Source organism: Rousettus aegyptiacus, unplaced genomic scaffold (assembly GCF_014176215.1).
Source record: "Rousettus aegyptiacus isolate mRouAeg1 unplaced genomic scaffold, mRouAeg1.p scaffold_m13_p_7, whole genome shotgun sequence".
Lineage (NCBI taxonomy): Eukaryota > Metazoa > Chordata > Mammalia > Chiroptera > Pteropodidae > Rousettus > Rousettus aegyptiacus.
Window position 1 is genome coordinate 97,599,656 of NW_023416310.1, and position 18,551 is coordinate 97,618,206.

General features: G+C 55.1%; 1 protein-coding gene across 2 annotated transcripts in view; it reads right to left on the reverse strand.

Moving 5' to 3' along the window:
- Positions 1 to 4,798: 4,798 nt before the first annotated feature.
- The window catches only part of CXXC5 (CXXC finger protein 5), a 33,610-nt gene continuing 19,857 nt past the window's right edge, over positions 4,799 to 18,551 (reverse strand). For both annotated transcript variants that reach the window (XM_016166378.2, XM_016166379.2), the window contains exons 2-3: positions 7,319 to 8,401; positions 4,799 to 5,821 (exon numbers count right to left, since the gene is read on the reverse strand). In XM_016166378.2, the coding sequence (XP_016021864.1) occupies positions 5,777 to 5,821; positions 7,319 to 8,236 (963 nt within the window). In that variant the 5' untranslated portion in view covers positions 8,237 to 8,401 and the 3' untranslated portion in view covers positions 4,799 to 5,776. The remainder of the gene's footprint in view (positions 5,822 to 7,318; positions 8,402 to 18,551) is intronic.

Below are 18,551 nucleotides of genomic sequence, written 5' to 3' on the forward strand. Positions count from 1 at the left end.
ACAGGCGAAGAGAGATGAAAGTGTCTGCTCTGGCAGCCGGGTCGGAGGCCTCAGGGGACCGTCCTGCAACCCCTCCATCCTCCTAGCCATTCTCCACTGTGTGTTAGAAAGAGCCTTCAAGGGGCCCTCAGGGGGATGTGGACCTCTGGGACAGGATTCCTTCCGAGGCTGTGTGACCTTGGGGGGCAGCTGGGCCTCTCTGTGCAGATTACTTGCCTGCAGGGTACCTGGGCCAAGGTCTGTATTATTAACATGCTGGTGCCTGCCTGTCCCTCCCCTACCTTGGCTGTCCTCCCCTACCTTGGTTGTCAGCAGTGCCTGTCAGCCTGCACAGAGTGGTGGGTGGGCAGCGGGGGCCGGGGTGGGCTTCGCAGTGACCTCCATCCATCCATCTCTGGCACCTGGGAGGGAGTGGGAGCTGGTGCTACAATCAGGTCAGGCCAAAGTGGCCTTGACTGCAGCGGAGCCACACGGCCATTACCACCTCCTTCTTTGTGACAGCAGAGCTAGGCTTAGCCTGGGAATAGAAGCTGAGGCCCTAAGCCAGAATCTGCCCCTTGGGCCACCAGCCCCATGTCCCTGTTGGAGATGCTGTGAGGCTTGGCACTGTGAGGTGACCTTATTGTTCGCAAAGCACCCTGCCAAGTGCCCCACCCCACAACCTCTGGTTATGTTGCCTTTCTTGGGAACAGAGAGACAAGGGCATTTGGCCAAGGTCATCCAGCAAGGGCATACACATACACACAGTCTGACTTTGACACATGGTGACCAAGAAGTAAGGAGGACCCATCTAGCCAGACTCCCAGACTCCCTTTCCCTTCCACTGAGGCAGCTGGTCCTCCCAAAGCAGCCTGGTGCAAGGGTCTGGCAGCCAAGAGCTGAGTTCTAATTAGGACCCTGCTACGATCTTGCTCTGTGACTTGGACCTGTCACATACTCTCTTTGGGCTTCAGTTTGTTAACTGTAAAACAGGTAATAATCCCTATCCTGATGACTTTCTGGAGCCAGAGATGCTAACTAGCTTGACAAATTGAAACCATCCCAGACTGAAGACAGCCTCCTACTGTCCTTGGGGCCAAGGGGATGTACCCACAGAGAGCTGAGCTCCTGGACCACAATCACCCAGTATACTATGGGAGCTGTCCTGCTTCCTTCTTCCTGCACGACAGGACAGATGACAGCAAGCTCATAGCAGAGGGTCAAAGGCCCAGTCTGGAATGTTGAGTCAGGCTCAGGACATGAGACAGGGGCCCCAGTCCAAGTTGGGGGATAAAGGCAGTGAGGGACTGCTGTTGGGAGCAGGGGGGCACCAGGCAGCTCTGGGCAGGCCGGGATGGGGGCGGCCTTTTGCAACTACAGAGAACAAAGAGGCTGGGGTTGCCAGGATAGTCTGTGGAGCTGAAGCCCTCAGTGGTGGGACTGGAGAAGGGCCGTGGCAGCTGTGGGAACAGTGCCTGCTGCCCCCACGCCAGCTCCCCCACATAGACAGGGCCTCAGGACCAGGCCGGGGGTAAGAGGAGCTGCCAGGGCCCTGACTCTGTCCCCAGAGCTGCGTGACTGTCAGGGAAGAGACCCAGGAAATGCTGTAGACAAAGACACACTGGGCGCATAGTGTCGGCATCACTGAAAAGATCACAGGTGCACACCGATAATGTCATGAGCACACACCCAGGGTTATATGGGCAGTGTCACAGGGTCACAGAATGGTCACAAGCTAGCATCACATAATTGCAAGGAATTCCTGATGTCAGTCTCAGGACCACACCCATGATGGTCTCACAGACACAATGTCACAAAGCACACAGAATCATCCAGTGTCTGTCACAGGGTCATGCATGCCATACGGTATCAGTGTTGCATATCTAATGTCACACATTTGGTTGTACAACCTGGTATCACCTGGGTCTGTTACAGAACTGTAAAATATCATGGGATTATACATGCATTGTCACAGAATATCCCAAGTGTGGCTGCTAACATCATATACTAACCCATGGCCACAGGAGGTCTCACATTATAGTCTACCACACACTGTCACAGACCTATTTTCATAATGTCACTCAGTGTCACACATAGCCACATTGTTGCACAAGGCCTTACACCGTTGTCAAGGCCTTGAAGCATCTCTCTCTCTCTCTCTCTCTCTCTCACACACACACACACACACACACACACAGTTGCATGCAGGCTAGGTTTGTCTCTAGCCCATATGTACCCCCAGCCTCTCAAATCACTCCCTGCAACACAGGTGAGGGCATGGAGTGTTTAGGGTGAAGGCTCCTGTGTCACCAGAAGGTCAGGCTCCTAACTGCAGCAGAGTGGAGCTTAGGGCACCCCCTGGGGAGGGGAATTGGGCATACAACTCCACAGGGCAGCCTGCCTCTAAGTACTTCTCTGTCGGACAGAAGAGCAGCGGGGTGCGCCTGAAACAGAAAGACACAGAGGTGCAAGATAAATGGAGATACAGAGAGATGTAGAGACATGAGAGACATGGAGACTCAGACACACACAAGAGAGTCAGAGACCAACAGAGACCAACAAGACAGAGATTTAGAGACAGTGAGCCAGAAAAACAGGCAGGCAGACAGAGCCGGGGTCTGCTGGGGAAGGGACAGCAGCCAGGCCACTCTGGAGAGGTGGGAGGTGGGGCGGCCAGAATTTTAGGAAAGACACGTACCCTGGGCGGAAGGTGAGGGACATCTTGGTGAGATTTAGGTGAGCAATTTTAAAATAGCAATGCCAGCTGCCATTGACCAAGTGCTTAAGATGAGCCAGGACCTTCCCTAGAGTGATCTCATTTCATCCTCAGGCAACTTTATGGGAGAGAGACTATTATTGTCCCCGTTTCCCAGATGAGGCAACTGAGGTCATATCGTGTATTCAGCCTCACAGCTGTCCCCACCCCTGCCTGGGCCTCCTCCAGACAGAGAGACTGCCTACCACTTTCACAAAGTGGAGTACAAGAGGCTAACGTTGGAAGAGGTGAGAGGTCTCCAGATTAGGGCTTTTCTGTGTTGGGGGGTGGGCCCAGGAGCCATGGCTGGGCTTAAGTTGGCACATCACAAGGTACAGACTGGCTGAGTCATGGCAGCCCCCCCTTTGGGGCTGGCACTGGAGCTGTCCACCCCACACCTGTAGGCATGCCAATGAGGGCTGGCTGAGGCCATCTGCAGCCCTGTGTGCTGCCAGCAGCCAGGCGGGGGCAGGCAGGGGCCTCCTGCCCTAGTATCCCCTGCTGGCCAGGCTTCTCACCTCCACACCCCCAAGAAGGGCCCTCTCTGCTCCCTGAGGTTCTGAGGTGCTGCAGTTTGCCTTGTGCAGGGGCTGAGGGTACCCCTGGCTGCAATACCTCCCCCTACTCCCAGCTGGACGCCCCCCTTCGGCAGAGCCGCCTGGAGAGATCACAGGCAGCCACATGAAAGGGAATTTTTCCCAGGCAGAGATGGAGTTGAAAGCTGCCTCCCACCGCCCCCGCCTGCCCCCGCTGTGCCAGGCCGGGCTGCTGAGCTCCTGGTGATGGAGAGGAGCCTGTGACACATGGAAAGGGGTTGAGGGTCAGAGCCCCCTCCCAACATGGCTGCTTTTTCTCCTCCCAGTAACAATGGCAGAGATGGCCCATCTTCCCCATCTCACTGCCCACTCAGCTTCAGAAGTTGCTTCTTCCCTCATCCCGAAAGCCCCCATCCACCTAGAGCCAGGCCCATCATCAGGAAGTGTTTCCTCAAGTCTAGCCTCCCTCCCTCCAGTGGAGGACAGGCGTCATCCTGCAGGCCAGCCTGTGATGTGCGGGGGCGGGGGCGATATGCAGCTGCCACCTCTTCCTGTTCAGGCTGCCCTGGCCTGAACCATGTGGCTCTGTGGTGATTTCCCCAGACATCTGGCCTCTGAGGTCCCAAACAACCGTGTGCCAAAAAACTTTCGGGTGTGGGGACAGTCACACAAGAGACAATGCCAGGGACACGCCTAGGCCACAATCCAGCAGCCCACAGGCTTGAAGAGGTGTATGTGGAGGGGTCTCTGTGTATGCTGGGCACAGCCCTGTCCCCACAAGCCTGGGCTAAAACTGCTCCCTGGGGAGTCACCTCAGTGGCTGAAGGAGCACTAGATCTCTGCAAATAAGAAAATAACCTGAACTGGAGCTCAGGCCCCACCCCTGGTGCTGGCTGCTTTGCACTGATCAGGCCCTACTGATTTTAGGTGAATAGAGAAGGTGGCCCCAGGTGAGTGAAAGTTCTAAGGTAGTGGGTTATAAGCAGGCAGATGAGGTGCTCCAGTATCAGCCACTTCCAATTAACCCTTTTCTCGTTTAGAAAAAAAAAGTGCAGCTCGCTGCCAGCGTTCATTTAACATCATGCGTAGGAATGCTACGTTTTCTAGGATTTGACATTTTCGGCGAACTACTAAAAACAGAATGCTATAAATAGAATCAAGTCATTTGTTTCCAGAGATTATCGATATACTTGAGCAATGTGAAAATAATAATAAAAGTGAGATATTTCGTGGCAAACTCTGGGAGTAAGGTGAGGACTATGATCTGCAAGTTTTCTGGGGGTAAACGCTGCAGTCGCAAGCACCGCCGGTCAGTATTCTCCGGGCAAATGGGAAAAGGGTTTTAATGGCATTTCCATCCTGTCAGCCAGGCCGGCTGCTCCCCCGTTGTGGATCCGGAGGACCTCACTTCCCAAGAGATCCCCACTCTAAATGTCCCTCTGTGATCACTCTTCCTTCCCAAGGTGATCCCAGACAATCCCTACCCAGCAACAGCCCCCCAAACCATACAGCAAGAAGCCAGCGGTGCTTCGTGACACAAACATGCATTCGTTTTATTCACAAAACAGCCTGGTTTCCTAAAACAATACAAACAGCATGTTCATCAGCAGGAAGCTGGCCACGGGCAAGGGGGCCCCTCGGGCACCCACCCCCACTGGCAGGGGACCACGCAAAGAAGCCCTTTCTTCTGTTGCCATCAGCCAGGCCAGAAAAAAAAGGACTTATTTTCTCTAAGGGAAGTAGCCAGGTTAAGAACTATGGAGACATGGGCTCCCCAGATCTCAACAGATAAATGAATAGAACTTTCATTTTTGCAAAATCATCACTGTTGGGGTGGGGGATCCCGTTGTGGGGACCGTGGGTGCAGCACGCCTGGCCTGGGCCCTGAGGGTGGGGGGCTGCTCCCTGCCCCTCTGTGAGCTCCTCTCGGCAGGTCTGCCCACGTGGATGGATATAGAGGGGCTTCAACACGGCGCCACCAACATTCTCTTTATAAACGTGAGTGGGTTCTCCAGGCAAACTATGCACTATTTCATGGTCAGAAAGAATCAAAGGAAGTTTAAATGAGGGTGGAGTTAAACTGTGCTAAATTACAGTAGTGCTTATTAGTAACTAGATTTCAAAAGGTTACAGAAAATTTACATTCTCTACACAAAACTGCATCTCCTGCACAGACAACATCGACATTGACACAGGAAGGAAACTGATTGTCCATTCTTTGCCCAGGAAGTCTCGGTACTTTATAGATTCGTCTTTACCTCTTTTTTTTTGTTGTTGTTCTTCTGAAAAAGCAGTTAAATTTTTTTCTTTTCTTTTTATACTAGGGACGTGGAGATGTTAAAACGACAACAAAAAATATATATATAAAAACAGGAATGAAATCTGTGAGAGAATATTTTTGGTTCTAAAGACGGGTGCATCCGTTTGTCTTCGCCCGAATCCCTTGCCGGAGACCACACGAGCAGTGACATTGCACGGAGAGGGCAGCTTTGGATTCCCGCCGCCGTCACTGAAACCACCGGAAGGCGGCTCCCGTCGGAAGCATCACCTTCTGGCGGGGGCGGGAGACAAAAACAAGGAGAGAGTTCAGTCAGGGTCCGGCTGGGCCTGGTGCAAAGACGTTCCCCCGTGGAAGGCCTCATGGCGGAAGGATGGGCATGGAGTAAAGGCAGCCACCCCATGAAGTTCCTGCCATCCTGGCCGGGCTAGAGAAGGAGCCTTGACCTACTGGGCCACCGAAGGGCCTGAAGCACCCTGAGGCCTCCTGAGCCATTGTGCCCAGGAACTCTCCTTCCAGACAGGAACAAACACCCCTTTCCCTGGTCCAAAGGCCACAAGCGCCAGGTGGTTGTGGTGCTTCTGAGAGCTGTGCGCAAATTTCTGTCACAGGAACATGTAAGCATGTGCACTGGACACATATATGAATGTGTACCTCAAGCTCTGCCAGTGTGTAGCGTGTCTGGAGCTGCAGTAGTGAAGGATACTCATTGCTGTGTTTATTAAGAGACTGCATCTATAATAAGACTATGTGCATTGGGCAGGGGTATGTGTGCGTATGTGTCTACACTAGACAAGAGTGAGCACCTTTGTGTGCCTATAGCTGTGTTCTGTCGGCAGGAGCACAGATATATGAGTTTTGGGGCTTGGGGAGCAGGTAGCCACAGCTCAGATGCCAATATTGTTTTCCAAACATTCTGGACATTTGTGTCAAGCCCACTTGTAGAGGGGTGGGGATGAGCACGGACAGCAGGCTGAAAAGATGCTTTTGTACCCAGGCCCTGGCACCACAAGCTAAGCTACCACAGCTAGGGGCGCAGGGACAGGCCCTGCCATGAGGGCGGAGAGAAAGCAATATAGGAACTGTTTGGGCTTTTTTAAGCCATTCCAATAGTGGATAGGCCATGCCCACGCCCTAGGCTCATCCCCTAGCCGCAGGCCCATAGGATCCCTGGCCATTAGCTATGCAACCAGAGTGATCTTGGGGCCGCAAGGCACCCCAAATCTGTCAACTAGGTGCCTAGAGCCAGGGTTTTTCCAGGCCTCAGAGCAGGGTGGTCAGCACTAGAGCTGCTCTATTTTTGAGCGGCCTTAGGGGAGAGGCTGGGCTCTGAAGGGGCAAGTTGAAGGGGTTAACCCTCAAAGCCACAGGGTCCATGGGACAGACTTCATCAAATGGGGCAGTGGAGAGGCTCAGAATCTTAGGTCACGGAGGAGAAGCTTTAGGACACGTCTGAAAGTCAGAAATTTTAGGACCCAGAACTTGAGGAAGGGGTTCAGAGTGTCAGGGTCTCGCTGGTAACCCTAGGCCCCTTGCCTGGGGTTTTATGCTCGCCCTGCAAACTACAACCTAATGGGATCTCAGGATGTGGCTCTGACTTTTAGGGCAGTGAACTGGTGTCTCGAAGACTTGGCCTAGAACCCCAGAGCCCAGGAATTGGCTGGGCGACCCCAGATCCTCGTTAGGAAAGGTGGAGTTGGGGGTTGGGGGTGGGTTTGGACGGCCAGACAGATGCAAGAGCCCACACACCTCCCTCTAAGGCGCCGTTACCTCCAGAGCAGCGGAAGGCTTCTTTTTGAGTTCCTCACATTTTCTGAATTTGCAAATCTGATGGCCAGTCTTTCGGTTCCTACAACTGCTGCACTGCTCGCAGTTGATGCGCCGCCTGCAGGGCGCGCACATGCCGCAGCGTTTCCGCTTCTTCTTGCCCGAGCTGATGGCAGAGGCCAGCTCACCCTGCATGGGGTACTCGGCCAGGCCTGCCATGTGCAGCGCGCTCTCGGCCAGGAACACGCCCGCTGGGGTCATAATGAAGAGGCCTGGGTTGATGGGGAAGGCGCCCAGGTAGGGGAAGTCGGACTGGCCATTGAGGGCTTCTGCACCCGCCACAGCCTCCATGTCAGGCAGGCCCGCGCCTGCCTCGCTCATCAGCGGTAGGTGCTCCTGCACCACGCGCTTCAGCATCTCCGTGGACTGCGCAAACTGCTGCAGCGTCAGCTGTCCCTCGGCTGCCAGCTCCGTGGCCCGCTCGGCCTTGCTCAGCAGGCTGGCCACAGCACCACTTTTGTGCTTTGAGGTAGAGTTGCTTTTGTCCACAGCCATGGCTGCCGCCAGGTCGTGCCCATTGGCCAACAGGGAGGCAGCGGCTGCGGCCGCAGCAGCCTTTTCGGCAGACTCCCCACCCATCATACTGCCACCACCACTGCCCCCACTGCCCCCGAAGGAAGAGTAGTGGGAGAGAGGACGGGAGCGACGCAGGCTCTTGTTGAGGGGTTCGCTGATGATGCCGCTCTTGTTCCGACGCTCGGGGGGTGGTGCATCATCCGCCACCGAGGCTGGAGTAGCAGCGGCTACCGCTGCACTCTTGTCGGCCACTCCTGCCTTTGGGCCGTTGCCACTGCTGCCATTGGCACTGCTGCTGCTGCTGCTGCCACTGGTGTCCTGGGAGCCACTGCTGAGGCTCGACATGGTGGGGCCGAGGCCCAGACCCCGCTGCTGGGGGAGCCTACCAACTGCGGAGGGCGGGTGTCCTCAGTTAAGCCCGGTTCCTGCTGCCCGCAACAGAGATGCTTGGTGGGCCTCGATGCTCAGGGCAGGCACATGGTCAGGTGTCCACGTGGAAGTGTCTTCACTCTGTCAGGACAAGAGGATGCAGGGTCAGGGCAGTGGTAAACATCTCCAATGCCGCCATCACCACCACCACCAATGACCATGTTGCCATTGTAACAACGACAAGCCTGACTAGGAAATTAAGTGCTGCCTCCACTTAGGAATTTTTTATCTGTACTATCTCAGTTAAGAGTCATTAGAACCCTACCAAGTACTGGTTAGTGACACCCTATTTAATAGATGAGGAAGATAAGATATAAGAGAAGAAATGACTAGCCCAAGGATACACCGAATAGCCTGGTCTTTATAGCCAGACCTGTCGGCTAGAGTCGGGGAGACAAGATGGAAATAGGTAATCCTTCCTGAGCTGAGGGCAGGAGAGAACTAGAGATGTTTATTAAATTTGAGAGGTTATAGAGTCATCTTCCACTTCCTAATCTTCCTTCCCTGACCCAACTACAAAAAGGGGTTGGAACAGCTTCTAAAGGGCTTGATGGTATAGACCAACATGTGTGGGAAGCTGCCCTTGTTCTTTATTGGATATTCCTATAACACATCAATTATCTCATAGCTCTGACAAGACCTGCAGGTAAAGGAAATGGTTTACCTTTAATAAAGTTTGCCAAATAGAGCTCAGAACCCTTATTTCAAGGAGCATGTATCCTCCTGCAAGAGGGCAGGCAGGATACTGTGCCTGAGGCCAAGCCTTCTGCAAAAGTGTGGGACATGCTTGTTCACACGCTGGCACACATTTCTTTCTCATTCTCAAACTCGGACCCCACCCTGATCTCTGTTTAGGCCTCTCACTGCTGTGCTCCGGCCTGACTCCCAGATGGGACTAGGTGGAAGTCCCAGTGAGAGCCTAGAGCTAGGCTATGGACGGGAGAGACCTCCGGCTAGTGCAAGTTGGAACTGAGAGTAGGTGTGACCCTTCCCAGGATAGAGCCTATTCTGCTCAGGCTCCAAGATGAAGGCACGTGAGCAGCCAGGCTCCTTGGCCAGCAGTTCTAGGAGAAACTATTCCAGATGGAATGGAGTAGTGGCAGTTTCCTCATCAGCCCTGGCTCTCAAACTGTCTGCCTGCCTAGGCCCAGCAATCCCCAGGAGAGAGGCGGGAAGACAGGGACCGGCCTGAGCAGCTGGCGGCTCAAGGGGGAGGCACACATCTGGCTGGTCCTGTCCCACCCTGGGCTTGGGGGCAGCACACACTGCATCTTTGTCCCCAGGCAACCCCACCATCCCCCAGTCACATGACTCAGCCTATCCCAGGAGGTCATCTAGTCCAACACTCTGCACTTACAAAAGGGGAAATTGAGGCCCCTAGCAGGCAGGGCCCCTGCCCCAGGACTGCTAAGAAGTAGCAACAAAGAGGGGCAAGTGTATGAAAGGGAAACACTGTCCCCAGGGTGAGGGGAGTGGCAGGCGTCAGCAGAAAGCCAGGTAGGTACTCCTTGCCCTGCCCCAGTGGGCCCCAGCCCACTTAGGCTCTTTCCAAGTAAAGGTGGATGAATGGGGAAGAAGAGATGGGTAGGTGGGCAGACTGCACCAGGACAAACTCAGGCTGGGTTGCGGGTACCACAGACATCACAAGTCCCAGTAAGAGGAAGGGGGCTGTGTATGCCCAAGGATAGCTGTGTTCCACCCTGCTTCCTAAGGGCCAAGCCCAGGCTGGCTCTTCAGTTCTTCTTCTCAGAGAACAGTATCCTGCCAGGCATCAGTGATCCTGGTTAGGTGTTGAGGACTAGAGCCAGTGAGATCAGGTCCAGAGACCATCACCCCAAGTCAACTCACCCAGCCCCTGCTCATCCAAGCTCAACTAACTACCCCTGGACCACATTCCCAGTGGCCTCATACAGGAGAAGACAGGCGCCCCTGGGTTGGAGAGCTGGGGAGGGGAGCAGTCTGCGCCCTAGACCCTGTGTGCCCCCCCGCCCCCCCACGGCTTGCTGGCTGGTGGCAGAAATCGATAGCGGCATTAACGCTGCTCTTGCTCTACTCTCCCCTCCCTCCTCCCAGCTCCAGGATCTGGCTCTGCGTGCGGGGCTGGCAGGTCAATTAGAAGTCAGCTCCCTCCGACACAGCCCGGCCTGCGTTCAGGGCTGGCGCTCTGGCTGAGCCTCCATGCTTTTGTCTCCATCCTGAGTCTCTTGTGGTGGGGACCAAAGCTCATGTTCTGTTCCTCTCTGGCCTTCTCTTTGAATCTTTCTGATCTTCCATTTTTCTGTCCTTCCTCAGGGACTACCCTCTCCTAGCCCCCCAGCCAGGTCCTGGGACATGCTAAGCCTGGGACCAGAAGACATGATATGTCATTGAACAGGTGCTGCAGGCAGAACATTGGTCTGTCAGCTATAGAAACTTAAAGTAGAGGATACACAGGGAGACTGGCATGCAAGGTAACTGTCCTCAAACCCCAGGGTGAGTAAATACCCACGTCTAGTCCCCAAGGCCTGGTCCCTATGCTTGTTCCTAATCTGCTCCTGTACCTGGCTCATCATCTACTTCAGACCCCAGGGAAAGCTGATGCCCCGGTCCCAGTGGACCCTTGACCATGGGACCCTTTTGCCCTCCTCATGGAACAGGAGAACCTAAGAAGACCGTCTCCTAGGCCCCAGTCTCCTACTTAGCAGGGCACACAGCAACCCCTTCCCAGGCCGGGAAGGGCCTGGCAGTGCCAAGGCAGCAGGGGAGGAGCTGGGGCTGCGTTGAAGCGGAGCGGGAATGAGCGGGAGGGAAAGCTGGCGGGCAGGCGGGCGGCGGCGGGCGCATCCATCATCGGCCCTGCCAGGAACGCATCCAGCCCCCAAAAAGAAATACTGCGCCTGAGGAGGGACAACAAAGGGCTCCGTTTCATCAGCAATGCGGAGCCAGCGCCCCGCCGCCCCGCCAGGCGCGGTCAGCCCACAAAGGACCCCTTTGTCCATGCAGGAGCCAGGCAGGCCGGGAGCTGGGACCAGGGTCTGACGGGCGGGGACAGAACCCAGAGGGGGCGGGTGGTGAGGGGGGAGCCAGTCATGGAGAGCTGGGGGGCAGCGGGGGACACAGGGGCAAAAGAACACAGACAGGTGGTAGGGATAGAGGATCACGAGACAGAGAACTCGAGGGGTGGGTTAGAGAAAGGGGGACTTGGAGAGGACAGGGCAAAGGGTCAAGGCTAGAGGACACAGCACCATGGGAGCAGAAGCTGGGAGCCGGGCTCAGAGAGATCCAGGGCGTCAATCCAGATCAGAAACTTGACAATTTGAGAGACATGGAGGCAGAGCTCTGAGGAGAGAATCCCAGACTCAGGGACCTGAGTGAGGACCAAGAGAAAGCCCACAGGAGAGGGAAGCAGAGGGAGAGGTTGGGGAGACCAGATGAGACCCACTTCCCTCTAGGGCCCATCCTGCTCTGGCCCGTGGCCTGGGAAGAGATGGGAGAAGGGCTAGGGGTCAATGGATTCTTGGTCTCAGGGCCTGGCCATGGGGCCCAACCTCCTGTGGGCTTAAGCTCATTGGCTGAGCTGGGAAGAGAGGGAGAGTCGAAAGGTGGAGCCAACTCCTGCCTCTACCCCCAGGACCTGGCCAGTCCCCAACGGCACAGACCCTTCCCCTCTCTAACCAGCTCCCACCAACAAGTGACAGGTTCCCTTAACTGACTGACTAACCCTATCAGCTAGTATTTGCTGAACACCTACTGGGTTCCAGGCCCTGTACTCTTATGCTTTACAGGTCTTCTCTCCCTTAACTCCTCCCCAGAACCTGGGAGATAGGAACTATTAACCAGTTGTGGAGATGATGACATAGAGGCCGACAAGTTCAAGCTGTCCGGCAAAGGTCAAACAGCTGGTGCTGTCTGAGGTAGAACTTGAACCCAAAGCTCAAGTGTTAGTCACCACCCGGCTCTGTGACAGCCTTTGCTCACCTGGGCAACTGATAAGAGTAGCCCAAGGCAAAGTGACCAAAGATGTCCCTACCCCCCAGAGTTGTTACCATGCCTGTCACCTTTACGTGGTCAGGGGGCGAGCTGTCCCAGACCCCAGGGGTTTGCCCCGACCTAGAGGACTTGGAAATACCCAGGCAGGAACCTAGAATTCTGGGCCAGTGACGTCATAATGCCAGCTGGCAATGAGGTCATCATTGGTGGTAGCCATGCCCTCCCTCCACCCTCAGCCCCAGAGGGACCAGGACTCAGCCCCCACAGGGCTCTGTCCTGAGCCCTTCAGGCCAGACAGCATGTGGAGGGACACTGAGGCACGGGATAGTGCTGCCTACACACAGACATGCACACAAGTGGCCGACAGTGAGCCTAGATGTCCAGTTACACATAGCCCCACAGTCTACCCAATAGCAGCCCCATGCCCTGCGCTGCAGGAAGACAGAACACAACACAGACTCCCTGGAGGAGTGTACCCAATGTTAAATGAGAGCAGGAAAGGGACCGAGTGAGGCATGGGATGGGGGCCCTTCTTGGAGGAAGGGACCACTAGCCTGTGCATTAAAAATGAGAAGAGGTTACCAGAGGGGACACAAGCCTGAGAAATGGGGAAGTGGGTACAAGGTGTGTCTGTAAGGCTGGCAGAATCCCAATAGGGCAGGGCCTTGAGACCAAGGGCAGGATTTTTTTTAACAGCTTTACTGAGGTATCATTTACATACTATAAAATTCAGCCATTTATAAGTGTACAATTCAATGATTTGTAGTGAATTTACAGAGTTGTGCAACCATCATGACTACCAAGGGTAGAGTGGGAGCAAGGGGCCAGCCTTTGCTGGCTGGGACAGCCTCCCAGTTATCCCTGCTGCTGAGGGAGGGCCTCCTGGAGGAGGCTACGTTTCAGCAGGGCTTTCAGGACCCTGAGCTGCCACAGCCTGGGCAAGCCAGCTTTGCAGACTTGCATATCCTGGCTCATGGCACCAGTGCCGACACTTCCACGCTCACTCCTGACATCCCTGCTCCGCCCCCTCACACTCTGCCCACCTTGGTGGGCTGGCCTCTTTGGCCTCCAAGGGAGGCAACATAGACAGACAGACTGATGGCAGCCCAGCCGATGGTAGCGCAGAGTGCAGACCACAAGCTACGGTGGTTGAACTGAGCTGAGCAATACGGTGTGTGTGTGGTGGGGTGGCACGGGGGGTGTGTGTGGTTTCCATCTCTGATTTCCATGATTCAGGCTGGGGAGTTTCCAGAGAGAAAAAAGCCCCACTCAGACCCAAAGAGACATACACGGGACACTGGTTTTGGAGGCTGGGAGAAATCCAGCCCAGCTAGAGAGCACAGGGCACATATCTGGCTACGGATGGACACATGCTACAAGGATACACTGCTAGCACCCGGCGGATGGCCTGGGGTGAGACATGACTTCAATAGCACTAGGGTCTCCCTAAGACTAATACTCCGAAACTGACTGCCAAGGACAAAAGAAGAGGCTGCAATCCTGTTTCCTGGATTTCACACTCCCTCTTATGCCCCTCCTCCTAGAGCAGGCACACCTCCCACCCTCCTTGCCTGAGGACTGTAACATGCTGCTAAGAAAATCCCAGGAGTACATGGAGCTCTGGTCTTTCTTACAGAACTTCCAAAAACAGCTGGAAGAGAGGATCAGCCTATTTCATAGACAGGAACACTGAGACCTGGGGCTCTAGGAAGTAAGATGCAGAGCCTGGGACATTCCTAGAAGAGTCAAAGGATGAAGAGGACCCTTTCCCGCTTATGTGACCTTGGCATATGGCCTCTGAGCCAATTTTCCCCATTTGTAACATGGGACGGTGAAGATAAGAACTAACATGCATGGAGGCCTTCCTGTGTGCCAGACGCTGTTCATGCCTTGTCTCGTCGAATCCTCATAGGTACTTTCTGATGTACTATTATTGCCACTTTAAGAATAGGCAATTTGATAAGTAGTTGTGATATAGAGAGAATGATGTCCTCCCCATTTAGAGCCTCCCAGATCTTAGCTAACATTTCGCAAAGTGGTGATGTCTGAGCTGACACCAACCTGGGATCAGAGCTCATGCCCTTACTTAGGACCTCCCTTCAAGGTGGGCCTCACCACAGGCAAGCCAGAGAAGGCTAGTTTAGAGAGACTCCTGGGATGAGGAACTGGGGGCTGGGGGGAATCTGTCCTTCTGGGGCTTGGGGTAGGGGCTCAGGACTGGCTAGGGGACTGAAGTCCTGGGGCCTGGATTTGTGCCTCTATCTTCTCCCTTCCTGTTGACTTTAACCAAACCTTTCCTCCACACTGAACCTGCTTCTCATCATGAAACGGAGGATGGTTTTTGCTTCTCTCCCCGAAGTGGGGGAGTCATGATCCCCAGAAGAGCCCATGGGGAAGGAGGTAGAGATACGGAAAAAAAAAGTCTAGAGAGTGACCCCCATTCTTCCTCCAAATTCCAGGAGGGCCCCAGAGGGCCTGAATTGGCCCATGATGTGATTTGCAGATAGGGAAACTGAGGTCTAAAGAAGGATTTGGGGCAGGTCATAGGATTGGGACCAAGCCCCAAAAGATGTGAGGCTTATTGGAGCGAGGAGCATCTAGCTGTCTTCCTCCTCTTTCTTCCCAGATGATATAATGATGGGAGGCCCCAATGAGTGCTTTCTCTCTGCTAAGCATTTTACGTGCATTTTCTCACTAAATTCTCTAACTCTAATTAGTATTATGCCATTTACGGATGAGGCAACTGAGGCTCAGGGAAGTAAAGTCACCTGCTTAAGGTCACAAGGTCTATTAGTGGCAGAGCTGGACTTGCAACCAGGTCTGTGTGACTCCAGGGCCTGGCTCTCCAACACTGGCCAACGGCTCCGAGACACATAGAGGGAGGGGTTTTGGCTGGAGGATGAGGCCCTGCTCAGCTCTCTGCCTAGGGCAACCCCCTCAGTTTCCCATAGGTCCTGGCTCTCAGGCTCTGGTCAAAACACGTTAGAACACTGTTGCAGAAGTCTGCAGCTGTACCCTAAGGCCCAGGAAAAGACGAGAGGGGCTGCGGGTGGGCCGGACGGGCCAGGCTGGGCCACAGCTCCGGGCATTCCGGCGGCCTCCGCAGGAAGCAGAACGGGACGGAAACCGGCTCTTGCCTCCTCCCCCAGAATCCTGTGGGCAGCCCAGCCGGGCCGCACAGAGGCCCTCTTTGTGCCTGCCCCAACCCGCCACCCGCGGCTGGACCAGGGTTTTGAGTTTCCTGGGGGGTGGGGGCACCGCCACTGCTAAACCTCCAGCTACCTCCCTTTCTCAGGGGCAGTCACAGCAGTCCACAGCTGGAGGAGGAAGTAAGAGGATGACCAGGACTACCCCAGAGACCCTGGGGGGCCTGGAGTCTGCCCACATCTCACACCCCCAGCACTTACACACCCTAAGCCAGGGTTGGAGGTAGGCAAAGAGACCCAGAGACAATGTCTGAGAGGCCACTCCCCTGAGCCTGCCCTCCCTGCCAGCAGCCACCAAGTCCACCGTGATCTACCCAGCGCCACCCCATCCTACTCCATCTCATAGAAAGAGGCGGGCCAGGTGGGCAGGGCAGACCATCTGCCAACCACCATTTCCCACTCTTCAAGGACTCTCTGGACACTTCAAACTCACTTCAGCATTGGGTGACGTAACTGTGCTCAAAGAACACTAGGCGCCAGAGAGTAAGCTCAGGTTGGAGTGTATATGGTCAGGAGCAGCACTATGGACAAGTATATCTGCATGTGTCCACTGAGAGGTGTGTCAGAGACCTGTGCACACTGTGTGCATGAACGTGTGTCTGTGAGGCTGTGGGTATGCCTAGGTATGTGTGTATAGCCTCAGATGTCACTCTGGGTTTAAGCACTGATGTATACATGGGGCTTATATACCAGTACAGGTGGAGGTCTTTGTGTGACCTTCCTGTGAGTACAAGTAATGTGTGTGCTATTGACATCTGTGATGTACCTGTATGTCCGAGAGTAAGTGTGTACATATGCATAAGTATAGTGGCTTACATGGGGGCTGGATTTTTGTGGGTTTTTCTGGCCCAAGTATCAACATATCTCTGCCATATGTACACCAGTGTGTGTGTGTGTGTGTGTGTGCGCGCGCGCGCGTGCGCACACGTGCACGTGTGTACACGTACACACTATGAGTAGCATGAAGGCCTCTGAGAGGTTCTGGGATTCATGAGTCTAGGGCCACCTGGGATGGGTATGGTACAGACAGGAAGTGAGGCCAGGTGCTGGAGCCCCTATGGAAACAGGAAGCTGCCCACAGGTGTGCTGGGGTTGTGGTGGGGCTGGGCTCCACCCAGGTTCGGTTTATCCCCTTCAGAAACTAACCCAGGGTTCCATTAGCTGAGAACCTGTCCCAGCCATGAGGGAGGTACCTGCCTTGTCTGCCGTTCAAGATCCAACAGCTCTGGCTAGTGTCTACCCGCCTGCCTGGCCTGAGCGTGGAAAAAGCTGGAAAACAAAAGCCCCCAGACCGCAGGCCCTCCCTGCGGAGGCGTAGGGGAGGCAGGCAAGAGGCGGGAGGCTGAGGAGGAGGGAGGGAGGTGTCGCCGCAGCCCCGGAACACAAAAATAATGAGGCGAAAGGGGCCATGGGGCCGAGCCGGCTGGTTCCGGAGTCGCTATCTGACCTTGACAGATGCCACAGCTGGGCGCCTGGAGAGGAGCCGCTGCCACAGTGCTGCAGAATCCCCCCACCCCCCTGTCGCCTCCCCCAGGCCAGGTCGATGGAGGTTCAGGCAGGCCTCAGCCACAGGCAGCCACCCCACCAGGTGGGAGCAGGGCGACCTGAGTGTGTCCTAGTCAGGGGCAAGGAAGGGGTGAGAATGTGGGAGGGTATGGAGGCAGGGGAGTGGGATCAGGGCCACTGTAGGGTACTACGGCCACTGCAAGGCACAAAAGGCAGCAATGGCTCCCCTGAGAGAACCCTGGCCCTCAGGTGTGGCTCTGTATATGAGGAACAGAGCGTGTTATTGTGCTGATGTAGCTGTAAGACTGAGTGTGTGTGTAGGGAAGGGGAGCAGTGTGAGTATCGGTGTGACAGAAATGAAGATCACACTTCTGTGTGTGTCCTTAGGGGATACACATGGCTGGAGAGACAGGCTGAAGTCCCTGAAATGGGAGTGGCCACATCACTCAGGAGTGGGCACTGTCGCTCCCCTGCCCCCTCCCAGAGCCATGGCTGTCCTAGCAGGTGCAAGCCATGTTGGGGCCAGGGTTGGGGGGCGGGGAGAGACAAAGAGAGCCACAGGCCTCACCACCACCAAGTTCTGTCATAGCCAGAGAAGTGCCCCTGTAGCCCTTCCTGGGCTACCCTCGCTGCCACTGTGCTGGTGGTCTCGGGCATCAGCGATGGGCTCAGGACTGGGCACCACCACTGTGGGGACAGCAGTGAGGGGCTGGGGTGCGAACTGCAGGAGGGGGTGCTGGGCTGGAGGTGGATTAGCAATTCCGAGCACTGGCTGCATAATTAAAAAATCATTACGGCAGGCAGGCGGGCGGGCAGAGCAGAGCCTGAGCGTGTGAGCTCACGCTCAGAGCGGGCGGGGACACTGCCACGGCACTCCCCCTCCCACTGCTTCCCCGAGGAAAAATCCCACCTGCTAATATAATTATGGAAAAACACAAGCACAGAAATTTGGTTTCAGCAAACAATGTGCCTGAGTGCCCAGGGCCGGCCTGGCCTTCAGCACAGTGAGCAGGCTGGTCACTCGTGCCCAGGGCTCTTGGCAGTGAGGCAGGCCCTGCTGGGTCCATACTCCAGACTCTGACCTCCATTCCCTCAGAAGCCCCCAAGAGAGGGAAGTTTGAGGCACATAAAACCCAGCTCCTCAAATCCCAAATCCAAGAGTAAACTAGTCAGTCCTGACAGTTTACAAATGGGAAAACTGAGGCTAAGGAATTTACATAAGGTTACTGTTTGTGGCAAGGATGAGAGGAAGGGTTGGATCTCACTGCACCAAGACAATACCTCAGGAGCTCAACACGTATATCCCATCCCTTCCCCTCCACTGTATCCCCCAGCTTCCTTTTAATCATTCATTCCCCCAGCTCTTTCCACTCTTGCTGGGATGAGCATCTCTCTCCCTGAGACTGAATAAAACTGTCCAAGCCATGGACCCCTCAGAGCCTCCCCACGCCTGTACCCTATGGTGGGAACATGGGGAGCCCCAGCCTCCCAGTTCAGGGACAGGCATCCTGGGCTTGTCTGGGTTAAGCCAGGCAAGGAGAGCTGGCTCC